This window comes from Cucumis melo, chromosome 11 (genome assembly GCF_025177605.1).
Source record: "Cucumis melo cultivar AY chromosome 11, USDA_Cmelo_AY_1.0, whole genome shotgun sequence".
Taxonomy (NCBI): domain Eukaryota; kingdom Viridiplantae; phylum Streptophyta; class Magnoliopsida; order Cucurbitales; family Cucurbitaceae; genus Cucumis; species Cucumis melo.
Genome location: NC_066867.1, coordinates 27,508,173 through 27,534,884, shown reverse-complemented (window position 1 = coordinate 27,534,884; position 26,712 = coordinate 27,508,173). Strand labels below are relative to the sequence as shown.

Here is a 26,712-nt window from a genome sequence, read left to right as displayed (position 1 = left end):
CTCCTTTGTTAAGAAAAAAACCCCAATGTTTATCATTATTTATACAACTGCTGTTGCACTTCGGTCTTCAACCCACAGCTCGGTCAGTTCAGCAAACTGGTACGTAGAAAATATAACAGCAACTGCAAGACAAATTAATACTGAAATAGAAACTGCAAAACAGAAACAAGGTTAGTAGACAACTGAGTTACAGAACACACTCTCTTTAAGACGTTTCATGGCTCTGCTCTAGATTGTGCAAATATAATATTGCCTCGTCGTCCTCGAGATAAAATAGCCTCTCATCTTCAAATGATTTTGAACGGAAATCTACTGGAATCAAAATCACTCAAAATGGCAAACACACTCAAAGCTTGGGAACCTTTGTTTATCACATAACAAGAATGAGAAGAATAATTTGTGTGTATGTTCGAATGAAAGGAAAAATGAGGTATATATATAGGAGAGGATAGAAAGCTAACGGTCACAAAACGGTAAAAGATTTATTAAGAAGAAAATTGTGGGAGTAGGGATAATAATGTTTTCTTATTTTCAATCGGTATTTTGGAAAATCAAAAGAAATTTTTAGTAAAAAAATATATATTATTTTATCGCTACTCACCCGATGGACGACAGCGACACACGTATGTGGAGATATAAACATATCCACATTTGTCTATCTTCTCCTCTTCCAAAAACTTAGGTGCTCCAAGAGGGTAAACTCATTGATCAATCCATGAGTATAAGAAGGAGCCTCCACATTAAAAAATAATCAACGTAGGAATACCAAAGAAATTAAAATAATATTATACTTTTTCTTTCACAAAATTTTCATTGAATAACAACAGATATTTATTTTCTATGAGGAACCAAAGTGTACGTTTGCAAGGAAAAAAAAGACACTAACAGTTCTTGTTTAGTTCATCAAATTAATTAAACTTAAACCATCAATGAATTGCTTGAACATGAATAAATATTGCTTTTAAATAAAATAAAATAAAATCAAATAAATCAAATATTATAAATATAAAAAAATATTATATTATATCTGCAATAAATTATAATAAATATTTTTTTTATATTTATAAATATTTTTAATAATTTTATTATTTAAAATAAAATTTTGAATAATATAATAATTTTGAAGTAATTATAATAAAAAATGAGACATTTTCAAATATAACAAAATAAACAAAAATATAGTTGATTTTATCGATGATAAAATTTCTATTAGTGACATTAATCGATTCCAATAGAAATTTATTGATATTTATAGATATCTATCATAATAAAATTTAAGATTGTGTTATATTTGGTAAATATTCTAATAATTCCTTGGTTCACAGTTATTTTTCAAAAGAAATTAATTTTTTTTAACAAAAGATTGTGGGGACAAACAGACAGTAATAATTAAAATTTACAAAACATAATTAACTAAAATCTTTATAAGAATGAATCAATCAATCTTAACAAACAACATCCTTAAAGACAAAACAAAATGTTATAGTTGGATTTGTCTGTGTTGGTCAATTTTATCTTTTGACTTTCTTGAACAAAACAAACACTCTCGACAATTTTCAACTTTCTTTTTTTTCTTTCTTTCTTTTTAATTTCTAAGTCACACTATTTAATTTTTGAGAGGGAAAAAATAAATAAAAGAAAAAAAAAACAGTAGGTTACCAGAAAGCTAAAAGGTAGTTTTGAATTTTGTAATAATAATAATAATAATAATAATAATAATAATAATAATAATAATAATAATAATAGTGATCATAATATTAAATATTGAAATTCCAATTAAATCACAACTATATAAATAACAGATGATGTTTGAATAAGTAATTGTGGATCTCAAATCCCATGAACAGGTTGCTGATCTCTTTGGTAATTTTTTAAATAAAAAATGGCAAGTGAATTATAGAATATAATCATTTCAATCACATCCTCGAAATTCTAATTTCATCCATCACTTACTAACAATAAAGATTGTTGCAATCGAAAAGAAGAAAGACAATTTAACTCTGTTTTTTTTTTCATTAAATAAAATTTGAAAGCTATATGTTAATTTAAAAAATGACCAGAACCCATAGTTTATGGGAAATTTTTTGCAATTTCTTTTTATATTTATTTAGCACTTTTATGGTATAATAATAAAAAGACGGGATTTAAAAAAATAATAATAAAAGAATATTTACGACTTCATAGTAAAAGAACTACGGCTTAATTTCATCCTAAAATATAAATATTTTGACACTTTTACCTCTTTTGGTAATTTTTTTTTTAAAATAAATAATAAAATACACTAGTTATCGTATCACATTTCAAAGTAGGTACAATTTAACCTGCACCTAAATATTCTACGATAATATCAAGCATCAAAGTGTCCTTATAAAAATATCTTACTTGTTAACGAGTATTTTATTTCAAAGTAGAGATGGTTAAGCAATTGGTATACATCTCTTTCACATTGATTATGCTAAGAGGCATCTATGCTTTACTTTTCTTTCTTTCTTTCTTTTTTTTTTTTTTTCTAAACATAAAGATTATGGATAAAGACATATCCCTAATAAAGCTTTGGTTTCCGATACACACTAATTTAGTCATAACTAAAAAAGTAAAAATTCCTTTTAGTTTGTGATCCAAAAATTATTTTGAAAAATAAATAATTTAGTCAAAAAAATAATAATTTATTTTTTTTTCATGATATTCGAATTTAAAATCTGTTTTTAGTTGTAAATTTGAAGATACACTCATGTATCTTACTTTTTTAAAACGAGATTTAAAAATAAAGAAAACGACAATTTATTGATTTTTAAAATAGGCTGTTGTTTTTTAAAATCATAGGGATGAAATAAATCAGGAACCAAATGGAGCCTAAAATTTCTGTTGTATTTTTTCCACAAAGTTTCTCCTTCCCACAACCTCAAATTTGGCTCTCAAGAGAGTTTGGAGAAACTTCGTTGGAGCATTTTATCGAACACCATACATCCACAAACCTAAAAAACTAAATAAAATTCATGTCCAAAGGGGTTCCCACAACGAGTTTACATTATTGCTATCATCAAAGTAACTTGGAGGATTAATGCTCTGTAATAATCCATTATGTGGGCTGCCATTGAATTCATCAAAAGATTGATGAGATTGAGCCAATTCCCTGCAAACAAAGGCCACAAGATTGGCTTGTTGGCATTGCATGTTGACAACCTCTGCCTGAGCTTTGGCTAGTTGGGCTTGAAGCTCATTGACTTGCTTTTGGAGTTGGCAAATGGCCCCTGCTGACCCATAAACAGGGTCTCTAATCCTTGCACTTGCTTCATAAACCAAGCTGCTCACTGCATCTGCCCTTTGAGATTCAGGCAGTTCCTGTTTAATCAATCCCCCAACAAAGAATTTCAGTTCATGACAAGTGGGTTGTCCCATAGGGATCTTGTATTGTGAATTTTGCTATTCAAATAAGGGGAAAATGGGAAATGAAGCATCGGTATTAATTAAGTTTACTTGAAAGAATCCATCAGTTTTAAGCATTTGGGTTGACAAGAGAATATGAAGTTATGGTAATGATGCAGTCATAATGGGGCGCATACGAGAGTTAAAGTACTAATATAATTAAATTTGCTAGAAAGAACTTCATCAACCTAAGCTTTTTAGTTGGTACATATGGTAATGTCATAGTCATTATAAACACATACGAGTGTAAAAGTTATTGGAGCATACGAGTGTTAAAGTATTGATATGATGATTATTTGGCTACTTTTCAAATTATGGAAGTTTGAAAAGTTACAATGTTTTACAAATAATGTGAATAATTTTTCTATAAACATAATTTAAAGTTCAGCATAGAAATCCAAATGGAGATATTTAGTAGGTTAAGTGGCTGAAAGTTTAGGATCAAACAAAATCTTAAGAATTAATTTCATCATGCTCCAAATCCCATTGCATATAAAACAAACATGGATAGCAACAAGATCGTTAGTTAGTAACAACTAACATATGAATGCACATTTTCAGCCCTAATTCATTGACACAATCTTGAAAATAACCGAACAATTAGAAATTCAGAGCTAAAGTAAAACAGAGATCAAGACATGAGAGAAATTAAAAGACGAATGAAAAAGACCTGCAGGAATTTGATGATATTACTGGCGCCAAAAACTCGATGAGCGATGGCGAACTTCGCCGGTTCAGTGGGAGGGAAATAGGGAGCCAATACACATCGCTCGGCACATCGGCGTCGCAAAATCTTACAGGCCGCACATGGACTGAGAATAACGGGCGGCGGTGGTGCCGGAGAAGAAGAAGAAGAAGGAGATTGGGATAGTGGAGTTGAAGAAACGGTGGTGATTGTGAGTGAGTCACTTCCTTCCATTTTCCGATTATCGGAGCAAAGGAACGGAGGAGGAGGAGGAGAAGAAGAAGAAGAGAAGAAACGGAGAGGGCTTCGTTTGGATTTGGAAATGGGAAAACAGAGATATAAATAGAGGAAACAGAAAAGGGTATGAATATGAAATGAGTTAAGTTTGAAAATTATGATTTTAATTTTGAATGGGGGCTGCCCTCATTAATTCTAATTAGTTAGGTTTGTGATTTTACACCTTTTTCTTTTGCTTTCTGTTACATTATTATTAACCGAGGAATTATAAGAATGATAAATTTAACGAATTATTTATAAAATACAGTAAAATTTCATATTTTTTTTATTGATATTGATAGACAATAATAAAAGTTTATCAATTTCTATTACCGATAGAAATCAAAATTACTCTATATTTTATAAGCATTTTAGTTCATTTTATTATAATATTAAAAATAAACAATTACTTTTCTGAAAATACACTTTTTCTATATAAAAAATATCTTTATAGTTTTCAAATTATAAGAATACGTGTATTTTGAATGTATCGTTTATAAGAATAGACTTGAGTTTTAAAAACATATCTTTATAGTTTTTAAATTTTTTTAAAAAAAATAGATTAGAGCCCATCGAATTGAAACTTATGAATCAAATTGAAACAAAATTTAAATTTTAAATATTAAATTATAACATTTTTATAATGTATGAAATAAATTGAAATGAAATCGAGAACTCACACCAAATGAAAATTAAACCTAAAAGGCCGTTGGGTGAAAAGGGGGTTTAGATGTAATTGTGTGTGTGTGAAGCTTATTTTAGTTTACACAAAAACACTTCGTCTAGAAAAGGGTATTTTTTGGCCTAAAAAAAAAAGGCAATTTATCCGTTTAAAATGCAAACAATTCAATTTTTAATATATATAGAAAATATGGGGCCATGTTCGAGACTTCTCCCTTCCTTATATGTTATACCACTCTACAATTTGAGACTAATTTGAATTTCTTTTTTAAAAAAAAAAATTTGAAGAATTATCATAAATGACAAAATTTTAAAATTACTTTTAAAATTTAACAAAATTTTATATCCTATCAATATCGTTTATGGACAATAACAAAAGTTATCTATGTCTGTATCTGATATTTTATTATGTTTTCTTTAAATATTTTGGTTCGTTTTGCTAAACATGATAAAAGTAACATAAATGTGGGAAAATCCATTTCCTAATATCAAAGTTAATAATACATATGTTTTATTTGGACATTCATTCCTTCCATTAAGTGATGTGACTCATAGGATAACAAATTCTACAATTTGCTTCTAAAAGCTAATATGATTTGTTTTTCTTTTAAATATAAGAGTATCATAACTAACTGAGAACGAGCTCAAATTGGTAGAAAGAAAGAAACTAGTTTACTTATCATATCTAAACTAGATACTTATTTTTATTTAAGTAAAGTTATAAGTCTACCAAAACAAACATAATTCAATTAATCTATAAATGTATTAACAATAAAAAGTAGAAAAAGGGGTCTTATTATTTACAAATTAAGCATTGTTTAGTTAATTCGAACCAACAAATTAGATGTTTTAGTTTTTCTCTATCGAAACTTTCAATAACTTAAAAATCAAACGGATATGATTATCAAAACTTAAACTAAATTTGTAAGTACATGTGATTTTGAATTTGTGGTTCCTCTCTAGAAATTATGATTTAATACCTCATGATTATCATTGTTGATCTTGGTATGAAGGTTTGGTGTCATAGTTGAAAATTATGTTTTCTCCTTTGGAATAATTGAGTGAAAGAATTCTTCTTTTTTTTTTTTTCTTATTTAATTCAGTAATCAAATGCCTAATTTTCCAATTATATGACTTTTGTGAAGTAGAGACCATCCTTATCTTCTATATATTCCAATTTTATTGGACTTAAGTCATAAACTAAGACCACAAAAGTCTTCTAATTTTTCAACAACACAAACTAATTCTACACTTCCACCTTTTTCATTTCAAATAATCTAATTAATGACACAAACAGCTTCAACACAAATTAAAGAATTTGTTAAGAGTTGATAAAAGTAAATATTTATTGGCATAAAATCAGTAATTGATATATACTCTCTTTTTACCTCAACAATATATGTCATTAAAAGTTAGTTATTGGACTTAAAAAAAGACCATTTCAAAATGACTTCCAACATGAAACAAAAATATACATTCCATTAACTTGGTTGTTTGGTTTCATATAATTTATTCAAACACTTCTTTTTAATTAAAAGAGAGAGAAAGAGAGAAAGTCCCACTAAACTAATTACTACCAAACCTTTTGCGAAGCTGACCCTTTCTTTCACCTTTTATCAGTTAATAAAAAGTGCCATTACATGCTTTGGTGGGTGGCTGCTCCCACCACTGAGACAATGCTATGTTTCTACTCCTAATACCACCACCTTTTACCATACCCATTGCTTTGAAAAAAATGCTCTCCACTTATCATAACATATTAGATATGATTCTCATTTCATAATTTACTTAACTATTAGATCATACATACCCAAACAAACTCAACTTACAAGTGTGCTAGTATCTATATGATTTGTACACATAATTGAAATGTCTTGAATCTTTAATCTAATATTTTGAAAAAATAATAATGGGTAAGATGTATTCAAAGTGCACTATATATAAATGTTCCAACTCTAGAAGCACCTATGTTATCTAAATTTAACGTTTTTTTCTCAAATAATAGAACTTATCACTCCATCTATCTTGTAGACGTAACTAACATACTATTAGTGAACCACATGAATTTTTGTGTAGACTCTTTCTGTCTTTATATGTAAACATTTTTCATCAAAGGGCTTTAAGAAATTTTTTTTTGTTAATAATAGAGATTCTGCCAACTGTTATAGAGATATTGGATTCTAACTTTATGTGACAACGTTTTCCACTACTTAGAAAAATCTGTGCACCTTCTTTAGACTTGTGATATATTCCCCATTCCATCTTCGTCTATGCCACTTCAAGAAACAGTTTTTTCCGCGTGGACCTATAGCAACACAAGGCCACTCTTTCCTTCAAGCTCATATGATCTGGACCGCCACGTCGTATGCTCTCTGTAGGAACTACAACATTACTTCGACGACGCACTTGGTATACAAGAGTGGCAGACAATTGTATAGAATCCTGTTCAATAAGTGAAACGCGTTACTTGCTAGCTCTTCTTAAGCATTAGAAAAGGACAATCACTCACTCGTTTTTGGTAACCGAGAATCTTAATACGAATACAATGGTGTGAATCAGATAAACGAAAAATGTCATACGGTAATGTAAGGCTATGAAAAAGCAAAAATGTTCATAACTTCATGCTCATATAGATACTTATGCAACTTATAAGCTTTTATAAGGTTCATTAGACCAAAATATCCATTACCGAAGAAAACGAAACATGGCAGACTAACTAACAACTTAATTGGAATTTATCAGTTTTCACTAATCTTATGACGATATTAAGAATCATAAAAACCAAACTAAACACACCCAAATCAGTTCTTTTGCTTCTCCTCCATTAAGCTAATATCATGCCTGCAAGTGAAGAAATATCACAATCAAGCTGAATAACTGTGGCGGCATTCTCATTCTTCCAACTGTACTTCAAGTATACGGCAAAAAGATGTTTTGATCAAATCTGGTCAAAGTTAAACATTCCCTTCAATACAAGGAACAAGGAAAAGTGGTAGGTTGCAAACTTATTAAATAGGAACATTAATGTTGCAAAGTGAACATGATGCTGACATTATAACGCTTCAGGTTCTTGATCATTCATAAAGCTAATGGAGGACTGCAATTACTACATAAAGATGTAATCATAGTTATTAATGCTAAAAGTAGCCGCCTGAAGCAGGCGGCGAAGACCCGTGTGCTAATTCTTGACACTTGACTGGAATTTTCAAACTTGTGAATAAGGAAAAACATATGAACACAGCCAGCACAGCAATGGAAGACCAATATTGGTGGGGATTTATTTAATAACATCGCAAAATTTCAAACCTACAGTTCCAAATAGATAAGGTTAAAGAATAGGTATGAAATAGCCAGAGTTTAGCAGCTATTGTGTTTTTGCTTTTTTTTTTTTTTTTCCCTTTTTATTTCATTAGATTTAGAAGTGGCTGTAAAGTTTTCAAATTTCTAGAGTTGTCCTGATCATTAGCCTTCATTAGCTGTTCCTCCCCATTCGTTTCAAATATAGGCCCACACGTTTTCAGGCACAAGAACTTTGTAAAAATGCAGCTTCCAACTCGGACTCTGCAAGGTTTATCCTCAAAATTTTATTTTATGGGCAGTTTGTCCTCACAAGTTTCCAAAAATCAGTCTTTCCTTTTCCTTCCAGTGACAAGGCTGCTGGTTTTGAAAGACAATAAATTTTGTACCATCAGTCACTAATGATTGAAAATGACCAAAATAAGATAATCCATTGAATTTTTCCTATCTTCAAGAGATAAGCTCATTTTCCAGCCATATCAAGATTTTGGATAGTTAACCCTTGGTTGCTAAACTTTTGATTTTTGGTTTTGAAAATTGTGTTTTCTTTCTCACCATTTTTTTAAACTAGTTTTAATCTACGAAACGTTTGAATTCTTAATCAAATTCTCAAATAAAAGTTACATTTTTCCATTCAAAACTTGGCTTGGATTTTGATTTCATTTGTAAAAGTAGATTGTTTCCATGAACGAAACTAATGTTTATATGCTTAATTTTAAAAAATCAATTGGTTATCAGACAAACGTAAACTACATGGTCCTACATTGACAAGGCATGAAGATTAACCAGGAGAAGGGGGAAGAACCATACAGTTCATGGCCTTCCATTCAACTTTTAGTTTTAATGTTCAGCAGATGCTGACTATTTATCCATCCATGGGGACAGCAATGCCAATTGTTCTTGTTTGTCCATATACGAGAAAAATATTTGTCACTGTCAAATAACTTTTAAACTTTAAGCTAACTTGTGGGTTGAGCACAGGAGAGAATCAACTCCTTTTCTTTTTCATGGAATATGTGTGTATGTGCATGCATTTGTGAATGAAATACGTTAATGGATAGGGAAATTGTTTTAAATGACAAAACAGCTGAAAATATTCACAAATATAGCAAATACCACAATCTATCAAAGTCTGTTGTGAAAGCAAAATTTTGCTATATTTATAAATATTTTGGATCATTTTAATATATTTGAAAACAACTCGAATGAATATTTATTTTATTTAAAAAGAAAAAGACGTGTTGAATCGTACTTCAGGCTGCCTCCTATAGAATTTGGATATTTTTTCCGCAGAGAAGGGAAAAAATTAAGCTAATTGGAAACTAGTGAGTTGAATGAACTCAGGTGAATAAGGGCCGAGGCAATATCAAATACTCAGAAGCTCATTGCAAAGAATATAGAAAGATTGAATAGGATCATGTCGTTGTGATTTTAGCATATGATCTTTCAATTTATTCACACAAATGCAAAGATGTTTACCGTCACATTATTTCTTATCCCAAAATTTACTGTCACATGCCTCAGTGAATATCATCACAATACACGAAGAAATAGGAGTAAATAGCAAGCAGAACTGGAGGAAAGCACGAAGAACATATTTTTCCCTTTCGTTTCTGTTGAGCAGAAGAAATCCCTGCTCCACAAATTTGTTATGTTTGCAAGAATGAGTTTTGTAAAATCATCCAAGTTGACGAACAAAATTCCAGAAACTACAACAGTCTGGGCTTTAGCATATCCAATCAGAACTCAAGATAAAAATCAATGGTACAAGAACCTCAACAGTGCATCTCATCACAGGCCTAAGTCATTTAGGGATGTGACCTTAGGAGTAGGAGGAGTTGTTCTACTCATTGTTAGGCCTAAAGAATTTGAGGGACTACAACTAATAAACATCAATTCCATGAGTTATTAACTCCTTATATTGTAGATCCTACAACTAAACAAATCTTCAAATTGAACAACTCCATTCTCTTCTCTAAATTCCTCCTTAAGAGTTACCTAACATGTCAAGGAAGCCTATTCAGCTATTCGTCAGTCCAATTTCTGTGGAAATAGAACATTAAAAGGGGCCCAGAATTTGCCTTTGCCTTTGTCCTTTAAGTAATAAAACCTTCCCTGATATAATGATTGTACACCATCATTTCATAAACCCACAATCATTTAACCTTTTAGCCAATTATGAAGCCCAGGACCCAATTTGGTAGAATACAAGCTTAAACCAAACTATATTATATTGAAATATGAAAGACAATCTCCAAAGATAAACCAAGTAAGTTGCGGAACTTGGGTCCTCTCTTTCTTGAGATCGCTCAAGCTCTAAATCAATTAGATCCATCCAACCCTTTCTCCTTCCCCTCCCCAACTATTTATAACAAATTAGTACGACCACTTCTGTAGCTAATTACTAATACACCCTTGAAAATTCTAATAATATTCCTAATCTTGTCCGAATTATCAGTCCTGATAATTGTATTGTATCAAGGCAAGAGGAAGGGATGGTTCTCATTGGAAGGTACAACCAGAGTTACCAGCATGGAATTCAGCCAATTCAATATGTTCCATTATTCACTTGCATATCATATTACTTTCTGAACCAGCTAGCACATCAACACAAATTGATTTAGCATTTCCACCTGCCCAAACTGGTAATCTAAAGCATGTGATTTATGAAGTCCAAACAACAAAAAGATGCAGTACATCCTTCTTTTATTCTTGGTAATGGAAGAAGCTGAAATCGCCTTGATGGTCGTTCTATCTAAAACTTCTAAGCATTTCCTGGAATCTTCACCTATCCCCACCTAAATCTACGGAAGCTGGAGGTATACCTCATATGTGAACTTCCCCAATTCCCCATAGCCGCTAGCACATTTAAACTCGTTATCATCTGGGCCCTGCTGCACAGGTAGAGCCAAATTCAATAGTGTCTAACCTCCAAATTTGAACAGTACATCCCCGACGGCATTAAAAAATAATGATGTTCCATAGCTCACGAGTCGAAACTGGCAAATTCAAGCAGAGTATATCTATACATACAGTCTCGGTTATGGTATTGGACGAAGATAAACCAGCCCTTGAGTACTTCTCAAGAACGACAAGTAAACATAATAAGAACATGAATAATCAAGATGAATAAAAGTAGAGCGCCAAAAACATCAATATTTATTTCACCACCCGTATATAACATTCAATCCTCCGACCATTATACCGATGCTTTGTGTTCTAATATTTCAAAATTGATAAGTAAGAATACCTTGCCTCGGAAGCAGCCGGCATCTTCTTTGTTTAGAATCAGATCCGATGAATCAACAACAAACAATTTAGCAATCATGCTTTGGGAAAACCATGGCCTCCATAGCCGAACGGTTGTTATAGAAATTGTCTGAGTTCATTTCAACCAATCGATTCTTTTCGCAATAGGGAAAACCTACCCCGCAGCGATCCATATCTGTAGGATCTTGAAGAAAGGGATTCTGCCATGTTCCGACTAATTAATACATTCTTTGTTTTCTTTTCCAAAATTATCCAATAACTTATACGATATTAGATATCTTCCAAAATTCCACAGACCCTAATCCCTGAGTCCTTTTTTCTTTTCTTTTTAATAATATACTTTTTAAAAATAATGTAAAAAAATAGGGTAGAAGGTGGGCGACGTGTGTACCTATACATGATTTTGCTTACTTCAATACGTACACCTCACTCTTTTTTTCTTATTGAATATTTCTAAATTTTAATTTTCAAAAACATCTTTCTTATTAAATATTTTTTCAAATTCTAATTTTAATTTTTAAAAATACATTTCTTTATTAAATATATTTCTAAATTTCAAATTTCAATCTCCAAATTCCAAATTCCAAAAATATATTTTCTTATTAAATATATTTTTAAATTCTAATTAATTTTAAAAAATATCTTTCTAAATTTCAAAATTCAATCTCTAAAAATACTTTTTCAAATTTCAAATTCTAGTCTCCAATTTTTTAATAGAAATATATTAACAAAATATATTATTAGAAAATATATTAAACAAATATTTACAATTCACTGATATTAACAAAATATCTAATTCTTTTTAGAATCAAAATGAGAAAGTATGACAAGAATAATTCTAAAATTAGATATTATATTTTTTAATAACATATCTAATTTGGAAAGATATTTTTTTAAATTGAAAATTGAAATTTGAAAATATATTTAATAAAAAAAAGATATTTTTGAAAATTAGAATTTGGAGATTTAGATATTTAATAATATATTTTGTTAATATATATTTTCTTACAAAAAAAATTGGAGATTGAAACTTGAAATTTAGAAATATATTTAATAAGAAAATGTTGTTTTAGAAATGGGAATTTGGAAACATATTTAATAAGAAAGATATTTTTGGAAATTTGATATTAAATATTAAAAAAAAAGTGGGGTCTACACATTAAAGTCGTACACCGTCCACGACTTCCAAGCAAAGTCGTGTATCCTATTTTTGTCAATAATTTACCTTCTAATTATTTTTGACATTATGTTTAAAAACACATTATTTAAAAAAAATTCCTAATCCCTAAAGAAATTTTAATTCCATCTCTATACATCCCAAACAAAATACTACATATCTTTATATTTGATTTATCTATATTTATTGACGGGTGTTTTTAATGATTAAAATTCAAACTATCAACCTCGTGATCGTCTAAGTGTTTAATTTTAGAAAATAAGTCATTTAAAAAAAATTGTAATATTTGACGATGATAAGAAAACATTTATTTCGCAACAATCCAAACCGACCCTTCGTCTAATTTCCTACTTTTAAGTTTCAAATTTGAATGAAACTTAAAAGTTATAACACTTCCCTATACAAATTCTTTTTTGCCTGCCTATAAAAATTGACCAAGCAAGCTCGAGACTTTACAAGGCTTATCAAAGATGATATAATAACAATCACAAATTTCAATCACTACAAATGCCACAAACAGTATATACACAAAGGACACGCAAAACGATCACACTACCAATTACCAAACATCACTACAAGCAAAGAACCAAAGCCTCAAAATGCGTTCATTTGAACAATAATCATATCTATATCCCAACAATGACTCAGTTAAGAATGAATCCAGCTTGGTCGTGCCTTCTCCATCCGCGCTTCCCCGGATGCTTCTTCGTTATCGATGCGTCGGTTGTTCCTGAATGCTGCAAGGCCAATGACATAAGCAATCACTAGAATGATCAAGACAACGATGTTAATAACCGAGACTTTCCTCCAGCTTCTCTTGAGGCTGGCCAGCACGCCTGCTTTACAAGAGTCGCAGTTGTAACAGAGCTCCGATTGATCATTGTTCCAGTTCGTGCAATCTGAATTGACAAGCACCATCCCCGTCCCTTCTACACCAGTCCACACAGTCTCATTTTGATAAGCAAAGCCACAATCTGAAGGAGGCTTACAGCAACCAGACTGAACAAATCAAATTGAAAACATTCAGACTCTCAAAAGAATGAATGTTAAATTTAAGACAACAGTTTCCCTACATCTTTCGGCATATTACACTCTTGCTAGTTTCTACAACAAACATGCATCAGGTGTAGAAGTTAATATTTAAAGTCGCCTTCTTTATATAAATAACAGTTTCTTTTTTCTTTGAGAATCAATTCGCGAGGAAAATGTTATATTATTGAATATAATAGACCATTTTAAAGTAATCCAGATCACGAAGGTCCTCGTCTTAGAACTGCGCAATTTTATTATACATCTCTGTTTCATATTTTGTTTTTGAAACTCACAACTCGCTTTTACTGTAGGTTTTGTTTTCTTGGTCAAAGACTTTGGTTAAAGTTCCAGATACAAGTTTAAAGGTCTTGTCGGACCATTTGGTTTTGAAATTTGTGCCACTTGTTTATCATGGATTCATGGTTTCGTTCCTAACTAAATATTTGAATTATACCCAAATTCCAAAAAACAAAAATAGTTCTTTAAAGTTTTTTTTCTTAGTTTTGGTCCCTTTTCTAAACACTCCTAAATATTAGATAACAACACAATCAATATGTGTAAGTAGTATTTATAAGCCTCTTTTTCGGTACGTAGTGTTTTACAAGCTTAATTTTTAAAAAACAAATAGTTTTCGTGTTTACAATTTGTAAGTTAAATTTACAAAACCAAGTAGTCATCAAACAGGTCTAAATAATTTAAAATATCTATTGTCCCTTAGAGCTGAACTAAGAGGAATGACTGAAGCTTCCGAGAAATTAGTGAGTTGGGTCATGAAAATGAGCATAAGACGAAGAACATGACCCAGTTATTAAAAAAATAACAAATCCATTTTATATCATACAGAACTAATAGAAAAATAGCAGAAAAGCTGAGAGAAACTGGAGGAAGATTCCCTCCATCCTAAATTGTCTTACTGATAAAAGTTTCAGAGTAACTTCACCAGATGGCTTTGACTTCCATTATAATCCAACATACAAACCAAAAGAATATGTCCCACCAAAAGAGGAGGATGTTCTAAGGGTAAAGTAACTTCAACATACAAACAAACTTACAAATCCAGCAGACATTGCTCTCACAGAAGAAAGGGGAAAACGACATATATTGATCTTTCAAAAGAAGAGAAAAGTGTCGTATTGATGCCAGAACAGAACATACAAAATAGTTAAGCAAAAGCTTTTCACTCCCAAAAACTAGATGGTTTTTCTGATTTTGATTCATCTTTTTTTCTAAGATAGGGCGGCGTCCACCGGCCATTTGGCATTGATTGCGACAACACTACGGCAGAAAGTAATCTATAGGCTAGTTGATTTCACTCTTTGAACCTATATGAGAATGTCCCAATACTCTAATGTGTTCTAAATAACTCAGTCATACTTTCTTTGGGAACTGTTGGGAGATTCTTAGATAATGGAAGTTCAAAACCTCCATCCCAGAAGAAGATTTGCAATAATGAAGAACTCTTTTTCACATAGAGCAACCTTATGAGGAAAAAGTAACGTAACAGGCAACTTTTGAAGAGGGAAAAAGTTAGTTTGCCTTTACACCAAAAGCCATCCTAGAGTTTAAATTAATAAAGCTTGCAAGTTGCAATCCACCATGAAAAGCCACCAGAAAAACTTCCTTGAGTTTAGCTTGCCCATTTAATATTAGAAACCTTAAATCCATCAGAAGTCAAAACCACCTAAAAGTGCCTTTCCACTCTCCCTTCCTATTCTATTCCCTCTGATTCCAACTTTTTTGCAAACCCAAAAAGGGAGAGTGGATCAGAAATCCAACTCTGACCCAACAAATCCACTTCCAAATATTATCAAACAAATCAACAAACAGGGGAAAACAAATCATATGAATAACAGAAGAACATCGAAGGGGAAAAAATTCAAAATCACAGCAAAACAATACCTCAATAGGGCTGAGCTTCCTGAGACTAAACATTTCAACAGACTCAGGAACACCCCCAACAATTCTTCCCATCTTCTTACAAACCTTAGAATCTCTAATACACGAACTGATTTTCTCCCAATAGCTCTCCTCTGCAACTCGATCCTTCAACCAACCGGAATAATCCTGAAGATAATAATCCAAATACACCCTACTGGGGACTGTCCGGCCAGAGCCTTTATCAGTGACAGCATAAGCAAAGACAATAAAAACAATCAAAGCAACGATGATGAAAAACATAACAAAGAGGTAAAGCCACATGAGAAAAGTGTTCCGGTAACACGCGCCGGCAAATCCAGCGAGTGAAACAACCATAATCGCAACTCCGATTATGATCAAGGGCCACTGAAGGAATCTAAGACACTCGGTACTGTTGGCTTTGCTACTGAGCCATATCCCACCAGCGAGGATGGGGATTGAGAGGACGAAAGTTAGGAAGTTGAGTAACCCAATCAAATGGTTGCTAGTTCTCATACTGAAAATGGGTTTTACTGATCTTGATTCTGGAAATGGAGAAAGATGATGGATTTATGAAGAAGAAGAAGAAGAAGAAGAAGAAGAAGAAGAAGAAGAAAAGAAGACGAAGGAAGAGAATGTAAATTGAAAGGAGCAGGTTGTTTGGTTGTGGGGCTATAAAGAAAGTGTTGTAATGCAGTTTTATGGAGAGTGTGTGATTGTGTTGGTTTGCATGGACCGAGCCGACATGTCGGTCAGCGAAAGTTTCGCCTCACGAAAAGCTGAGTTTTCATTTCCAATTCCCTAATGGGAGCGCGGGATATAGGGGGAAATATACGGTTTTTTTAAATACAGAAATACTATTTTTGTAACTATTTCATCCTTTTTTTAATATTTTTAAATTTGAGCATTATTTTTTTCAAATCTTAATAATGTTTTTAATCTTTACCCAAGGTTGAATTCTTAGTTAAATTCTTAAAACAATCGTTTTTTTAATTATTTATTTTTAGTTTTAAAATTTTGGTTTGCAATGTAGACAAAAAAAAAATTAAATTGATACATTTATAAAAGTTTAAGATCTAAATTGATAAAGTTATTAATTTGAGATTAAAATTGATACATATTCATTTATAAATTGATATAATTATTAATTTAAGTTTACGTGCATAATTGAAAAATTCTTTAAATTCTTTTAATAAAATAATATAAACTACTTTTTTTAGAAAATAGTTGGAAATGATAAAACAGCCTAACGAATTTAAAAACATATAACAAAATTTTATTTTCTATCTAACTATAACTCGCTGGTGCCTTTAAAATTTCAAGATCAATAACGAAATAAAATTTTAGTATAGTTTAGTTTATTTTGTTATGGTTGAAAATGATGATTAAGGATGTTATTTGAGAATTTGACAATTTAAAGGGTTAATTTGATGAGATATGTTTGAGCTGCATTAAGTGTTGCATGATTAATAAAATATTTGTTTGATCATGATATCAGGGTGTTTGCATGTGCCTTTTGGACACTTGTCGGTTCTTTGTCACAAAGTGAAATCATCACTATACTATACGTGATATTAAAAATTATTATATTACAAATTCAAGTCTAATTTTAAATAAATATCTAGATTTTATATTCAATTCTACTTTATATTTATTAGGTCCACAAACTTTAAGATAAAAACTAATTTTGTATCCATCTATTAAATACACTGTTTTTCTTTTCTTTTTTTTTTCTTTTTTTTTTAATTCAAAGACTTATTATATATATAATTCAAAAATTAAAAAGATATAAATAGGGTATTTTGGATTGAGTAAAATATTGAGAGCAAAGAATTGTGAAATCATGATGAATTGTGATTTCATGGGATTTACGATGTAGAGTGATAAGTGGTAAAATGGATACTTTTGATGGTGGCATCTACCAACTTCTTAGAATAAATTAAAAGCATATTTCGTTAACTCATGCTTATCAACTATTGCATCAAATTTAATTTAACCTTGAGAAATATGTATATTGTTTTGTGGTTTATATAAACTCCAATGGTCAACCGTTTGTCAAAGTAAATTTAGGTCAGAGAAAATTGTGTGATCTCAAGGTGAGAGGTTCGATTTCTAATTTCCCAATTGTGATTATATAAAAAGAAATGTCAAATCACTTTGTATTTTATTCCATTTATCCAATGTTATTGTTGAGGAGTATGATTTTTTAAACCAAAAAATGAATTTACCACATTATTCTAATAAACATAAGTTAGAGAAATATTTGAAGTGAGAAAACATTTTAAAATACTTACAAATCTAACCAAATATTGCAATCTATCTCCAATATACGAATATTATTATATGTGACAATTTTTTGAGAATGTTTACAACTGTAGCAAAATATCACAATTTATCTTATGTAGACTATAATTAAATTATTATGTGCGTCTTTGTGTCTACCATGAATGTAGATAGACACAAGTAGAACTATATTTTAATCTATCGCAGTTCATTATAGATGAATTACGATATTTTACTATATTTTATAAATATTTTAATTTATTTTGATATATTTGAGAACAACTTTTACTTTAATCATATGATATTTTTTTTGTAATTGCCATTCATAATTATATTATATTTCCATTTTTGGACTTGATATTTAATTTAGAGTAGTATTTGTAAGTTTATATTTTATTTTTTTAAAATAAAGTTATATAACCAAATGATTTCTTATTTTTATTTTTATTTCTTATATTAAGCTTAAATACACTATTTTTTTCCATGTGTTTACTGCATTTTTGCAAATCTATTCTATATACAAAAGCTTCAATCCGGAGAAACTTTATTATCTCAATTATACCTTTAAATTTAGTTCTATGTTCCAAATCACTTTTTGGTTTTATGTTAAATTCATTTTTAATTTTATTTGTCTTGTAATATATATAAGTATAAAAAACACACCCTCCCTCACTACTTTTTGAATTAATTATATTTAAGTTTAATGTAATTAAAGTATGCGCAATGTGAAAAGTTGAATGCATATGTTTTTTTTATTTACCCACTACATTTTTAATTAATTATACTTAAGTTTAATGGAATTAAAGTATAGAATATGAACAATTGGGATGCATTATCATTTACATTTTAGAAATTAGTTACAAATTAAATATTTTATTAATTCTAATTAACAATACAATGTTGAAAAGTTTTTGTAACACTTTTTCTATCGTATAAGAGGCTTCCTTGATTTTTTTTTTCTACCAACATTGTTATTGAGAAATTTGGATCCATCCAATGGATTGTGTAATGGGACAAGATTGGTATGTCGGTTATTTAGCAAAAAATATTATACATGTTGAAATAACAATGGTTGATTATGCAGTAAAATAAGTTTTTCTTCTCCGAATACCATTAAGCCCATCAAATGACAATAAATATCCATTCAAGTTCAAGAGAAAACAATTTCTCATACATTTATGCTTTACAATGACAATTAACAAGGCACAAAAACAAACAATTCCTAATGTTGGAATATATCTTCACATGTTTTATCATGGACAACTTTATGTTGCACTAGAAAAATTTTAGTGAAGACAACAAAAGTTTAGATCAAGCCTATAGGTGACAATAAGTTACTTCCAAATTATATAAAAAAAAAATGTTTATATATATATATATATATATATGCAAGTCTTATATTTTAATTTAATTATTTTAACTTATTCTATGTACATCTAATTTTATTACATTTTGAATTCCGTACATTTAAATTTAGCACAACCTAAATATACACATACAATATTTACTATAATCTAAAGCTACGCATTATATGTATCATGCACAAGTCTTTTACTAATATCTTAAAGAGATCAAACAAGCATTGAATAACTAATAAAGATTAAAAACTTTACTAAAAAGAAAAGTAAGAAAATAAAAACAAAATTTCATTAGCAAAATATTAAAAACCAAATAGATACAATCTAAATCGACATCAAACTTCAACTTAAAATTTAGGATACGTTCTATCGCTGGAGATAGAGTTAGAGTTAGGGAAGAGTCAAGCTCGTTGTTTATTTAACTTAAAAATTTGACGAGCTACCGTAGTTAACAACTTGATTCCCTAGGAGAGACTATAACGAAAACCATATACCCTTTTTTAATTTTATTGCCAATACAAGAATCTCATCCATCACCTGAATTATTTCAACCCAATGGAATTCTACCAACAAATTCTCGTCCTAATTATGTGAATTAATTTCTTATTAAATGCATATTTCCTTATAAGTAATCTATGTTTGTTTTATTATTTTTTTTTCCCTTCCATTAATGCAAAAAATGAAACACATGCCCCGCAGGTGGGCCCCTAGCTAAGGTATGGAACCCATGGGCACATTTTGTATGAGAGGATTTTGATTAATAAATAATAGTTTATAAGATAAGGTAGTTACAAATTTTTAACATCATAAATTGCTTTCATAAAGATGCTATGCTATTTTAATTGAGATGACAGTTCATCTTTTGGACAAATATATATAGTCGTTTTCTATTTTTATATAGTTTTTAATGAAAATATAATTTGAAAAAGAAAAAAAAATGGGATGCGGAATGCATTTTTAGATTTTTAAAGTTTGTTTTTTTTAAAAACACAACCGTGGACAACTATTTTAAAAGCTAAAATAATGCCAAACAAAGAATAAGTGATCTTTTAACTTTTATTTATGTTTGTTGTTATTTAGCCAAATTAATTATGAAGTGGCATCAGCTAGTGCATGATATTCAAACTCTGTATTGGAAACGGAAAATAACAGATTGTTTCTTGCTTCTCTAGAAGATAAGAGCGTCACCTAGATAGAAGCAATAATCAGTTGTAGACCGTCTATCAGTAGGATCGTCTGTCCAATCAGCATCAGAGAATCCAAAGAGAACCAGGGAGGATTGGGAGGAGAACTGTAGACCATGACCCAAAGTGCCTTTAATGTAGCGAAGAATATGAAGGACGATAGTGAAGTGAATTGTACGAGGAGCAGTCATGAATTGACTAACAATGTGAATTGCATATGCAATATCTGGACAAGTCACAGTTAAGTAAATTAGGCTGCCAATAAGTTGTCGATATAAGGTGGGATCATCAAAAGGAACATCATCAAAAGGAGTGAGGTGCACATTGGGATCCAAAGGTGTTGAGGATGTAGCAATATCAGTAATACCATATTGATTGAGGTGGTCAGAAGCATATTTTGCTTGAGATAAATAGTAGCCACTGGGTGATGATGAGATCTCAAGACCAAGAAAGTAGTTGTGAGAAATACGTAATCGTTGAGAGATAAGATCCAACAACGAAAACCTTTATGTTCAGTGCCATAACCCAAGAAACAACATAGACGAGCACGAGGTTCGAGTTTTGTATGTTCATGAGGATGTAATAATACAAAACATGCACAACCAATGACTTTGAGATTAGAGTAAGAGGGAGAAGTACCGTATAGTCGTTCAAATGGGGAAATATTGTGTATGACCTGATATGAAAGGCGATTGATGACATAAACAGAGGTGAGGACGGCCTCTGCCCAAAATTTTTCAAGGCATGAGGCAGAGAGGAGTTGAGCACGAACAGAGTCTAGAATGTAACGGTGTTTGCGTTCTGCTCGTCCATTTTACTGGGAGGTGTGAGAACATGAGCATTGAATCAAAGTGCCTTGTTGGGCAAGGAAGCAAAGAAAGCGATAGTCCTTGTACTCCATTGCATTATCGGTGCGAAGAATTTTAATGGTGCTGGAAAATTGTGTTTGGACCATGTTGGCAAACTCAATATATATTTGATATAAGGAGGAACGATTTTTAAGAAAGTAAATCCAAGTAAAACGAGAATAGTCATCAATAAATAAAACAAAATATCGATAACCATTGACCATAGCACATGGAGCAGGTCCCCAAATATCATAGTGAATTAGGCCAAAATATTTATCACATAAATAAGCAGAATTAGGAAAGGACAAAGTAGGTTGTTTTGCTAGTTTGCAATTTAAACAGTCAAGAGTGCTAAACTTAGAAACATTATTCAACATACCATTAGAAGCTAAACTACGGAGTTTATCAGAGGATGCATGACCTAGACGAAGATGCCACTAAAATATAGTGTTATTAGTGGCTGGAGCAGAGATGGTTGGGAACATAGAAGAGTGCTGAAGAGATGTGAGCTCAAATAATCGACCCACCTTCCGTCCCGTACCAATCACTCGTCACGTCTGAGAATCCTGAACCTGACAACCATGAGAAGAAAAGACAATAGTAAGTTTGAGATCACATGATTGGCCAACAGATGCTAGTTTGAATGTAAGATTGGGGACATGGTAGGTGTTGAAAAGTTTTATGGTGGGTGTATTAACAGTGCCAATGTGGGAAATATACATGTGATTACCATCAGCAGAGTGAATTAGAGGAAGTGAGTGAACAGAAATATGAGAGGATAACAATGAAATGTCAGAAGTCATGTGATTACAACAAGTCGAGTCAAGGAGCCAAGAGATACCTGGGGTGACAGCAAGAGCGGTAGAGTTGGAAGAGATCACTAGTTTTTGTAAATCATGAAGATCAATTAACTGAAGGCTCGAAGGTGTAGTGATATCAAATGGTGTAGCAGCAACAACATATGGAGAACCAACTTTAGAGGAGAAATTGGGTTTGTGTGAGTGACCAGAGGGGCGGGGTGGACGAGTTGAACAATGATCCAAAATGTGACCTCGTTTGTGACAATACCTGCACTCAATGGTAGGACAATTAGCAAACTTATGGCCATGAAGTTTATAATTCTTGCAGAAACTGGTCTCATTAGTTTGTCGAAGATAAGTAGTGGCAAGAGCAACGTCAGAGGGCAGAGTGGAGACAATGCTAAGTCTTTTTTCCTTAAATAAGATATCCTGAACAACAGCGTCAAGAGAAGGCAGGGGTTACGATGTAATATAGCAGCACGAACAGATTCATATTCTGGTCGGAGACCCATTAAGACTTTGATAAGGCGAATATGATCAGGGCTAATTTTTTCTTGGTCTAACTAAGTCCAAATGAGCTGAAGAGTAGCTAGATATTCGTTCACAGATTAGCCCACTTCCTGATTTAGACTAATAAGTGTAGAATGCAACTGATAATAATGATCAAGTCCTATAGACTGAAAACGTGTGGACAGGATATCCCAAAGTTCTTTCACATATCAAAAGCATCAAATTGAGTATGGATGACTGGAATAGAAGTGTTACCTAACTAGGTGATGATTTAATGGTTTTTGCTATCCCAGTCCTCAAGTCTTTCAATGTATTTAATATCCTCCGTAGTAATTTCATGGATCAAGACATCAGAAGTATTTACATTATTATTGGTGTTTTTCACTAAAGGAGTGGGTTTGATAGGTTTGGTGATATCTCCCGTAACAATACGCCATAACTTCCGACCTATCAAAAAACTTCTCATTTGGTGGGCCCAGGTAATATAATTTTTTACCATCAAGAATGGTGCTAATGGGACAGGCTACGTCGTTTTTCTCCATGAGAACTAAGATGCAAATCTGCAAACACAGAATGGAGCACAACGGGAATGGTTCTGTAGACGGCGGACTTGGGAGCTTCACGCGGCAGTGAATCTGCAAACAGACTGAATTTGAATGGACTGAACATATTTGAACATGGTGGCAGATCTGAATGTGGCGGCAGATCTGAATGGACTAAGTTTGAACGGGTGCGGATTGATGCAGACGACGCGCTGTGGATACGTAATAAAGTAGTATATTAACGAAGGAACGACGCGTTGTGAATTCGGCGAAGATCTGTAACAGATTTGGGTGATTTTCTGAAACTAGAGTTGGACGGGAATGGGCTCACGACGAAGATCAGCGACGGATGGATGGGCGCGAAAAAAAACTGATGTGCGGAGAGCTGATTCGCGGATGGGCGTAGAAAACTGGTGCCGAAAAACTGATGAAGGCCGCAACGACGGCTAGGTTAGAAAATGAGGGTTGCGGCTAGGTTATTTTTTAGGCTCTGATACCATGTTATTTTCTGGTATTTTTCTTGAAGAATATTACAATATACATGTACATTTTATACACAAAAATAGTACCAAACAAGGAAAAGATATTGGTGGAAAATACAGAATAATTTTCTCCATGATTATAGGATCTAATTTCGTTAATATATGTAATACATCGTTAATATATTTCGATTTTTTAAAATTAATTAGTTTGACTATATATAAATTTGAAACTTATTTTAAACTAATTAAATGAAATCGAAAATTCAATAATTTATTGCACACAATGTTAAAAGTTTAAAGAGTTTTTATATATAATTTTAAAAGTTATGGTTCTATATGACATAGATTTAAAAGCTCATGAATATAATTAAATATTTTAATAAGTTTGGGAACAAGATAAAATGAAACTTTAACTCTGTTCCGAAACAATTTTATTCTTCAAGAGAAAATTTATATGCACCATCTTTCCATCCATTTATTTGTTTAGTTGTATATATGGGTGTGTCAAACTTCAAGCCAAGTTTTAAAAACTCTTTTTCTAAATAGCATTAAAATTTTATTTTGTTTTAATAATTTACCTAAGAATTTAATGGTTTGTTAAAAGAGGAAAACCACAATTGAAAAATTGCAAGAAAACAAATGTATAATTTCTAAAAACAAAAATAAAGCCCCACCCAATAAAATAATGTTTTTAGTTTCGTAATCTTCTAGATTTACGTTTGTTTTTCTAAAAATTTCTCAAATATTGAGTTGTCCTCTTTCGAGAAAACACTATAACTCGTAGTCAAAATTAACAAAAACAAAAATCAATAATAAATTTCGATAACGTTTCTTTTTTTAATTTCTGATTATAGACATTATTATTGTTGTTCGTGTTAAGCACAACCACAACTAAATTAAGGGATTATATAAAGAAATAAATATAAAAATAAAACGTTGTGGATAAAGAGAACTCCAAATACCTTGCTTCTTTGTAAAACTAAATTCACAATTGAAAACTTATGTTTGTTTTCTATCAATTGTCATCTTATTCATTTAAAATTTGAAGCTTATATACGAAAGACTCTAAATTACTACATGGTTACTCAAGGATATTATATACATACAATGTACATATGCGTACATGTACATACAAGGGGAGAAGATGCGTAAAAAATTATCTTAAATGACAAAACTATTGAAAATATTTACAAATATATCACACTATCACAGACTACTAGTGATAGACAATAATACAATACTGTTCGAGTCCTATACAGTAGTCTATTACATTCTATCGCTGATAGAAAGTAAAATGTTGCTGTATCTATACACACGTTATTGACCGCTCAAGGACATAATAAATACAGACAATTGTTTTAAATGATAAAAATGCTTGTAAATATTGCAAAATTTCACATACTATCAACAATAGGCCACTATCTGAGTCATTTAGAGTAGTCTATCTCATTCTATCACCAATAAAAAATATAATTTTACTTTATTTATAAATATATAAATATTTTGATTCATTTTACTATATACGAAAATAATTTTTTTTATACGCGTGCAAATTGCTATTTTAAAAGTTATAAAAAAATAATAATTCCAATGAAATAGGTGGCAATGATTGAGTGGCTAGTTAACACTTTACTTACACTAAAGCCAATGTGCAGTTTGGACAAAAATATTTTATATAAAATCATAACATTAGAGAAACTTGGATGGTTGTGACAGAGAATGACTTAACAACAACCATTGACTTCACTGTTGCGTTTTCAAAAACAATTTGTCCATTATTTTGTTTGGATATGCAATTGTTTTGCATTGTTATGTAATTTAAATAACAATCAATATTAAAAATCATAAGAACACTATTGTACAGCTGTCTAGTTGGAAGAAGTCGTTCTTTATTGAGTTCAAACAGATAGACATAGTCTTTCAAAATGTATAAACCTTGGATCGAACATTTTTGTGTGTTCTTATGTATATATTATGTTTTAATTATTTGGATATTTTTGTTACTTTCCCCATTTTATATTAAAAAGATAATACTTATAAAGTACTGATCGGTATAAAACTTGTTAAAATATATATCACCATCCTTTTTTTTCTTAATTTTAATATATTTGAAAACAATCCTTTTATGATTGTGATACTCTTTATAAATTAGAAATAAAGATATATATATATATATAGGTGTATTGTAAGTTAATCATTTTTATGAATATCTCGTTGTATTATCTAGTGGTGATCATTTCTTTTTATGTTTTTCTTTATCGTTCTAGAGGAAGTTTTGCTATTATTGATGGGATCAATGGAGTTGTTTTTGTTGGGATATATTATTTTTTGTACGTGCTTTATTTATTTACCTTGTGTTTTTGTGGATTTTTGTCCTATTTATTATAGTGTTTTGGTTATGATTCAACGTGTGTTTGGAATACATTTTTAAATGATTAATTTTAAAAAACTAATCAATTTTAACAAATTGAAGTATTTGACAACTATTAAAAAAAATATTTTTAAAATGTGTTTTAAACCGCTTTTATCAAAATGGTTTAAATAAAAATTAGATTTTGATTTTTTTTAAGTCAATCTGAATGTGTCTTTGTTAGCAATACAACTAATTATATATATATATATATATATATATATATACTTATAAAAGCAAAGTAAAATCGATAAGAAGTGCATCGTTTAAATAAGCGATAGACTCTAAACCATTTGAAACAATAATAATAATAAAAATTGTCATAATTACATACGATGATGTGCCAATAATAGTTCGACCGTTGATTTGATTTCTCTTATGCATCTCATTGAAATTATACAAATATATGGACATATTGCAAATACGATGGTTTATATATATATATATATATATATATATATATATATATATTACATCATATGATAAGAAAAACAAAAAACAATTGATAGCATATATTTTTTTTCATATTGCAATTATGACAAGTAATTAGATATA

General features: G+C 30.7%; 2 protein-coding genes and 1 long non-coding RNA gene across 3 annotated transcripts; all 3 read right to left on the bottom strand.

The window, feature by feature from the left end:
* Positions 1-2,849: 2,849 nt before the first annotated feature.
* On the bottom strand, positions 2,850-4,450 carry LOC103501920 (LOB domain-containing protein 1-like). Its single transcript, XM_008465686.3, has 2 exons — positions 4,097-4,450; positions 2,850-3,342 (listed from the first exon to the last, which is right to left on the bottom strand). Exons 1-2 carry the CDS (start codon positions 4,343-4,345, stop codon positions 2,995-2,997), a joined length of 597 nt encoding a protein of 198 aa, XP_008463908.1. The 5' UTR covers positions 4,346-4,450; the 3' UTR covers positions 2,850-2,994.
* Positions 4,451-6,932: 2,482 nt separating this feature from the next.
* Positions 6,933-11,955, bottom strand: LOC103501919 (uncharacterized). Its single transcript, XR_001764441.2, has 3 exons — positions 8,120-11,955; positions 7,865-8,012; positions 6,933-7,510 (listed from the first exon to the last, which is right to left on the bottom strand). It is a non-coding gene; the product is annotated as an uncharacterized LOC103501919 (long non-coding RNA).
* A 1,308-nt stretch (positions 11,956-13,263) lies between these two features.
* On the bottom strand, positions 13,264-16,549 carry LOC103501918 (tetraspanin-3). The gene is made up of 2 exons (XM_008465685.3): positions 15,744-16,549; positions 13,264-13,811 (listed from the first exon to the last, which is right to left on the bottom strand). The coding sequence occupies exons 1-2, from the start codon at positions 16,254-16,256 to the stop codon at positions 13,461-13,463; spliced, it is 864 nt and encodes a 287-aa protein (XP_008463907.2). The 5' UTR covers positions 16,257-16,549; the 3' UTR covers positions 13,264-13,460.
* Between the last annotated feature and the right edge of the window lie 10,163 nt (positions 16,550-26,712).

Bases quoted from the DNA above. Each gene is read 5' to 3' on its own strand.
- LOC103501920 (XM_008465686.3), bottom strand. From the start codon at position 4,345: ATGGAAGGAAGTGACTCACTCACAATCACCACCGTTTCTTCAACTCCA. The intron at 3,343-4,096 runs GTCTTTTTCATT...TTGATTAAACAG, and splicing joins ATATCATCAAATTCCTGCAG to GAACTGCCTGAATCTCAAAG.
- LOC103501918 (XM_008465685.3), bottom strand. From the start codon at position 16,256: ATGAGAACTAGCAACCATTTGATTGGGTTACTCAACTTCCTAACTTTC. The intron at 13,812-15,743 runs GTATTGTTTTGC...TGATTTGTTCAG, and splicing joins GGAAGCTCAGCCCTATTGAG to TCTGGTTGCTGTAAGCCTCC.